A 7,009-nucleotide genomic window follows, 5' to 3' on the forward strand; every position below is an offset into this window, starting at 1 on the left:
TCTCATCGGTCATCATTTCACGTTCCGTGATCACCCAGCTACCAGAGTACCCTATTACCATCTACATTGCTCTGGTAAGCCTACCATCTGGTGATCCCTGGGTAAAGACTCCTAGTGCCCGTGACAATATATATATATATATATATATATATATATATATATATATATATATATTATATATATATATATATATATATATATTCATGCATCCGGCTTATCATGCATTTGCAAATATGTGTAACAGAATTTTTTCAGTAGCCACACCCCCATATTAGGTTGGCCACACCCACTTGGCAAATGTCACTCCCACTTAGATGGGGGGTGTCGGTGTCCTGTCTCGCCCAGGGCACTAAAGTGTCTAGTTACGGCACTGTCAGCAGGCACAAACCTGACAATCATATAACTCTTTTCATTACAATCCCCCTATCCACCACATTAGGGGCTCTATTTAACAAGCTGTAAATGCAGACACATGAAACCTGCTTTGTCTTGCTTGCAATACATCCCTGCTATTTCTTCTTGAGGATATGATGTGCAGACTCCTGTCTATATTGACATAATTTCCTCCTCACTAATTTGATTGATACCATTTTGATATGAAGTCTCCCATCTATATTGCTTGACACTATCTATATCCAGTCTCCTGTACATATTGATTTATACAGTTTATATGCAGTTTCTCTTTTGTCATCATTCTTGGTCAGTAAAATAACATAACTTTACTTCTTAACTGTCCTGATTTCATTAGGATTGTCACCATTTTGGGGGCTGCCCTGCTCAGCCAGGAACTTGGGGAACAATTAGAAGGTATTTGCCACTGTTGACTTTTCCATAAATGTTGTGTTGTCCAATCAGTGCTACATACACCATGTAAGGGAAGAGGAGAGGAAGATGAAGGTGTTTGGAGGGAGGCGCTAACTATGCCCTTTTTTTATATAGGCCATAGCACAATTGGTGGTGCGGTTTTGCTCACAATAGGCTCACATTGTTTTCAGCTCCAGGCCCATGTGGCAACTAATGTGGCTCTGGGAAAGTGGCTTGCTGTTCCCCATCATCTGTAGTTTGGATGAGAGATGTGATTCGCACCTGAGTCCCAATGCGAGTTTGAGTTCCGAGAGGGAGGTTCTAGGACAACAGTAGTGAGAATTGTTTGTCAAGTGCCGAATAGGCCGGAGTTCCAAGAGGGAGAGGACTCAGAGAAACTGATTTGAGCTGTAGCAAGAGCTCAATTATAGCAGCAAAGCCAGGTGGTCTCAAATTGACTTGTTAGTGAGACAAGTGTTAGTGACATGTTTATTCGCTCTGAGAAGCCTTGAGGCAGTGGTGTGTGAGATCAACCTGCCCATCTCACAGTACTGAGCTTGGCTGAGCTTGGCCTGAATAGGGAGAGACACCAAGAAGTGTTGTGAGAGTCCGTCTACATTAATGCCTTCCATCCACAGTAATAGTATTACTAATATACAGCAGCACTATTGGTAATGCCCATCTTTAATAGAAAGCTGCAACACACTCACAACACTGCCACCTCCTGTTGTGCATTGAAATTTGCAAAGGGTTCTTCCTGAGACTAGTTATTCACCCCGCTGATATATATAATTTAATGCTCAGTGCATTCAGTTTATGCTAAACTAGGGACAGACTAAGCTTCCCGTTAAGCATCTCAAACGTCTCTCTGGGTATCAATGAAAGATTTCTGTTTTTAATTAAATTATCACATTTATATCAAATTAGCAGGAATGGGATAGCGTGTGCAATATGTTAGAAGGTGGCAGGGATATAAACAGGGAAGGAGCAAGTTTTGGGGGTGCCCTAGGTAGAGCCCCCTCCTCCTGTCAGAAGTGCCTCCCTTTCACATTGCACCAAAAACCCCTCCCCCGCTGCTTACCTTAGCAGGCACAAGTTGGGGCAATATCGTCAACTCCTGGGACTGACGCTTGACGTTGACATCATAACCAAGCGCAACACTGTCAGTGTAACACCGACTGGGGGAGCAGCAGCCAGCAAGTTCACATGTAAGAAGTTGCTGGCTGCTTTTCTTTCATGTCAGGGGCCATTAAAAACACTGGATGAGTGACATTGTGTTACACAGCCAGTGATATAGGCAGCCCCTTACCATTGGCACAGTAGGCAACACTCTCTCGGCAAGCCAAAGCCTCCCTCTCAGAACTCAGGCAAACTCAAGTATCAGCTGCATTTACTGAATCATCAGTCAACATAAACGGAACTTAGACCCGTACCACTGTCAGGTTCACTGTGTATTATTTAAGCAGGTAAGAATGTAAGAGATATAACGCTTAGGGGCATATTCAAATGTCCGGGTTACTCGCAAAAGTAATGTGGCGTTAAGAGTAAGAGCTGAAAGCCGGCGTTAAAGGTACCGTAATAACGGTAATACTGCATAAACCGCGTTACTTTTGCGAGTAACGCGTACAATTGAATATGCCCCTTTGACTCAAAGTTGAATGAAAAAAAATTGATGCCATTTCATAACAGCAGTTAACATGACACATCATCTTTGCTTATACAAATAATACAGCTAGAATTAAGGAACAAGGACAATGTATAACTTGCATAAGAAACTTGTTTATTTTGTAAATCGTGCAAAGCAAAAGAAAGTATGCTGAAGTTACAGATAATGTTGGAGAGAGACACAGGATGCAACATCATGGGAAATAAGTAACTTTCAGGCAGTTACGTAAATATAGCACTGGGCTGCATTTTAGCAGTACAGAAAGTGTAAGAATGTTTCAATTCTAGATATGGAAGCATGCAGCAGTATCCCTTGAGCTGCACAATGTACTTACTCCCCAGTCTGATATAGTCCCATAAAAGAAGAAGTAGAATATATATTAAAGATTTGTAATTTAACCCAGACGGTTTCCATTTTGCTTGAGCAGACACTCTTTCTGGTGATATTATTGGTGATCTTAATACTCTTCTAATGCTTCAACAACTTCTGAATGCACAACTTTTCCATTCTCAATTGTGTCAATAACCTTTTTCACTTTTCTTGTCCTTTTGGTTCCTTAAACAAGACAAAACAATGTCAATCATGTGCGATGCATACTCCCTAACGTTCCTAACTACAAAATGGGACAAAAAGTGCCCACCCCCCTTATTCATCCAACACCTTGTTTCACATCCCCCCTATTTGCAATGACCTCTACCATCTGCGAGTTCATGTTAATTCTATTAGTGGATCTATGCAGCAGGAAACAGAACTGTTGGAGGGACAGAGATATGTAAAATATCCATTTGATCACATATGACATTTGGATCGAACATCTTAGTAAATTGTGACAGAGATTGTATCAGGTAAAGGGCGGGGTCTTTATGTAACAGTGGGTGAGGCACATTGTTTCATTGATGATGAAAAAAAGACACAAGTCCACCATCTTTCACCTTTCCAAATTTCAAGCTGTGCTGATCCAGAGAAAGACAAAATAAGCCTCCATGTGAGGCAGCTGCCAATGTAACCTGACAATTAGTGACTAAATGCCAAAGCATGACCGTAGTAAGCATCCTTCATAATAGCAATAAAACCACTTTTTCTCCATTCAAAATGTATACCCTTGTGTCACTTGGGCAGTGCCTTGAATGTAAACTGTATTCAATATGTTTAAATCTAAATAGCATGTCATCTGTAAGCCTCTTGTTTGCTTGGGGTTTATAAAAGAAATGTCTTGACTTATCGACATTACACTAATCTAATTTAATTATAACAAAGGAGCAAAGTAAGTAAATAATTACATTTCAAAGGAATTTCAACTATTATTAATACCCATAGTTTTGTGCAAAAATCAGTGTATACTTTGGTAAACAGATGGTACACAGCAACACCTACAACTACATTACTCTTACTAATATCAAGCACATTGTGGAGATGTAGGTTCCAAGATACAATGCATGGATCAACTCAGCATGTTTCAGTTAATGGATTGTAAATGTGTAAGTCATATGGGCCTTTTGTTATTACTTTTCATAACCTGTCTGTCAATGTTACACCAGGGCTACATGTGCCATGGGGCAATGTTATCATTAGGGATAGAAGTAAGCAAGAAGCCACAGTCTGAGATGTTGAAAGTGGAATAAGCAGGATGCTCAACAGCACAACATAGTTATGTGAGGCTCTTGTAAAACTGATGCAGGAAGATTGTGCTGTCATATTGAATTCTAAATAAAATGTATACACTTGATTTATTTTACAATTAAACATCAGTCTTGCACAGCGACCATGTTTATTTTATCTCAAATGGAAGTACCATTATGTGACAGAAAGTATATAATATCAGGTTTCGCACTACTCTGTGTCCATAGTAAATCCCATCCAGAGAATGATCTGTGGCCGGAGATTTGCAATCACCTTGGTCAATGTCATGATCAGAAGGGTTATTTTCCTTAAAAGTGCCTAAGGTAATTTTTTAAATACATTTTTAAGAAATTATTTTTTTGATTGATCTATAAAAACATTTTTCATACACTTTATATACTTAATTTTTCAGGTGACTAAATCCCCAACATCGCTATAACTAACAAAACTTTCCTTTTTTATCAATGTCACTTGTAAGTAACTTTGTACCATATATCTGCACAGAAGGAGGGCCTACAGATGTATTAAACTTGTTTGTGGAATTAAGTACTGGGTCTTTTGAGAACCTAGAAAAATATCTATATGAATTATATATATATTTTTTTTATTAAAATAGATTTCATGCCCAGCTAGTTTGTTATAGCAGGATTTGAACTATTTCCAATATTAATGTAAACGTGTTATAATGTAAAGATTTTAAATGTCCATAAAAACAATATTACCTGAGCTGGATCCTGAAGCACTCCCGGCTCCAGTTCCGCTTTGTCCCGTGCCTTTTCCTGATCCTGCACCTGTTCCTGATCCCGAGCCACTTTTTCCACTACCACTGCAGTTATTGAAGAACAGCTATTGTGAGCATAATAGAAATACCAATCCAAGCACAATTGTCCATTGATAATTATTCTTACCTTTCTCCATCAAGGAGTGCGCGGTATCTCTCGATCTCTGCCTCTAGCCTACTCTTGATGTCTAGCAGATCTTCATATTCTGCAGTCTGGCACTCTATGTCTGATTTGATCTGTGACAGTTGCTCCTCAATTGAAGCAATGTTTGCTTGGCACTGTGCAAGCTGCATGCAGTAACGTCCTTCTGTCTCTGCCAATGTTTCTTCTAGAGATTTTTTCTGTCAACCAGAAGGCATTACATATGAGGTTCATATGGAATTATCTCATTCCCTAGAGCACCAGAAAAAGAAGTCTCCCCCTTCAGATGACATTAATTTATTTGTTTGTTTGTGCCATTGTGTAACTTTTATTAAATGCATTGCTTTATTGTCCTGTGGTTTTTAGACATGTCTGTATATCTTCAGGCAGAGGTGTTTACTTCCATTGCCTGCTGATAAAACAGCTCTGCTGTGCTCTCTGCATTGGATACAATTATATGTAGAAAGCAGCATTGTGGAAACCTTGAACAACAAAAATGGAACTCCTCCTGAAATATAAATACATGGCCAAAATACACATGAGAAATTTAGAAAGATAAAGCAATATATTTAGTTGTAGGAGGGCATGTACATGCCAATAAATTAAAGTCACTCAAAGGTTCAAAGGTCCTTTAAATCAGGAATTGTGATTTGTTCTTTACCATGGCCATCAGTGACTGAAGCTCAATCTCCAAAGCTTGAAGTGACTTCTTCAGATCGGACACCTCACTCTTGGTGACCTGGACTTGCCCCGCACCAGTGGATATTTCTTTTTTCAATCCCTCACTCTTAGGGAGAAAATAATAACATTTTAGTCAGTGTCCATAAAGGATGTAACCAGAGTTACTCTTATCAGAGAATATTACAATACTAGTGCATCTTATATTTTTGCTGCCAGTCACCACTCTGGTAATGCAATGTCTGCCGGAGGAATTATGGAGCAAATCACTATTTCAGTAGTGTTTGAATCTTGCCTCTGCTGCACCCAGAATAGTACCACCTAAGACAATGTTTGGCCTTTGCTTTGTACACAAAATCACAATCTATGTTAGTTTGATTGCTGTCAAACATACTGTCGCTAAAGATATCCTAAACAGCACTACAGTTTGACCAATCTATGCAAGTTAGAACAACCATGTTGGCAGCGTGGTGGCTAAGTGGTTAGCACTTCCACCACACATCACTGGGGTCATGAGTTCAATTCCTGACCATGGCCGCATCTGTGTGGAGTTTGTATGTTCTCCCTGTGTTTGAGTGGGTTTCCTCCAGGTGCTCCGGTTTCCTCCCACACTCCAAAAACATACTAGTAAGTTAATTGGCTGCTATCAAAATTGACCCTAGTCTCTCTGTGCCTCTGTGTATGTTAGGGAATTTAGAGTGTAAGCTCCAATGGGGCAGGGACTGATGGGAATGAGTTCTCTGTAAAGCGCTGCGGAATCAGTGGCGCTATATAAATAAATGGTGATCATAGGTTCTAACAATGAATCTTACCATTTTCAAGAACTGGTTTTCAGCATCCTTGCGATTCTTCTCAGCCATTTCTTCATACTGTGCTCGCATATCGTTTAGTGTCTTCGTAAGATCATTACCTGGTGTGGCATTCATTTCTACAGTAACGTCACCCGTTGCTGTTCCTTGGGATCCTTTAACTTCCTACGAAATAAAAAATAGATTGTGTCGCTAATATTTTAAGCAGTTTAAAGACAATTGATATTGATGACATTTCTTATAAACTTACATCCTCATGGTTCTTCTTGAGGAAAGCAATTTCCTCTGTAAGACCTTCAAGCTGGGATTCCAAGTCAGACTTTGACAAAGTCAGATCATCCAGGACCTTACGCAAGCTATTGATATCTGCCTCTACGCTCTGGCGGAGAGCCAGCTCATTCTCAAACCTGACAAGATAAACAGATGTAGTCAAGTGAATAATTAAAAAAAAAAAATGTAATGTAAAGTATTTGAGCATGTCTCTATGACAATTGGGTGAGTTCATTGCC

The 7,009-nt window shown here is 39.5% G+C and overlaps 2 protein-coding genes across 2 annotated transcripts in view; both read right to left on the reverse strand.

Annotated features, from left to right (window-relative positions):
* The window catches only part of SMARCE1 (SWI/SNF related BAF chromatin remodeling complex subunit E1), a 241,199-nt gene that overhangs the window by 198,712 nt on the left and 35,478 nt on the right, over positions 1 to 7,009 (reverse strand). The gene's annotated exons all lie outside the window — the stretch shown is intronic.
* Positions 2,564 to 7,009, reverse strand: part of LOC142094718 (keratin, type I cytoskeletal 12-like) — a 6,820-nt gene continuing 2,374 nt past the window's right edge. The window contains exons 3-8 of the mRNA XM_075177139.1: positions 6,751 to 6,907; positions 6,504 to 6,665; positions 5,675 to 5,800; positions 4,999 to 5,213; positions 4,813 to 4,916; positions 2,564 to 3,025 (exon numbers count right to left, since the gene is read on the reverse strand). Coding sequence (XP_075033240.1) covers positions 2,928 to 3,025; positions 4,813 to 4,916; positions 4,999 to 5,213; positions 5,675 to 5,800; positions 6,504 to 6,665; positions 6,751 to 6,907 — 862 coding nt within the window. The 3' untranslated portion in view covers positions 2,564 to 2,927. The remainder of the gene's footprint in view (positions 3,026 to 4,812; positions 4,917 to 4,998; positions 5,214 to 5,674; positions 5,801 to 6,503; positions 6,666 to 6,750; positions 6,908 to 7,009) is intronic.

This window comes from Mixophyes fleayi, chromosome 6 (assembly GCF_038048845.1).
Source record: "Mixophyes fleayi isolate aMixFle1 chromosome 6, aMixFle1.hap1, whole genome shotgun sequence".
Classification (NCBI taxonomy): domain Eukaryota; kingdom Metazoa; phylum Chordata; class Amphibia; order Anura; family Limnodynastidae; genus Mixophyes; species Mixophyes fleayi.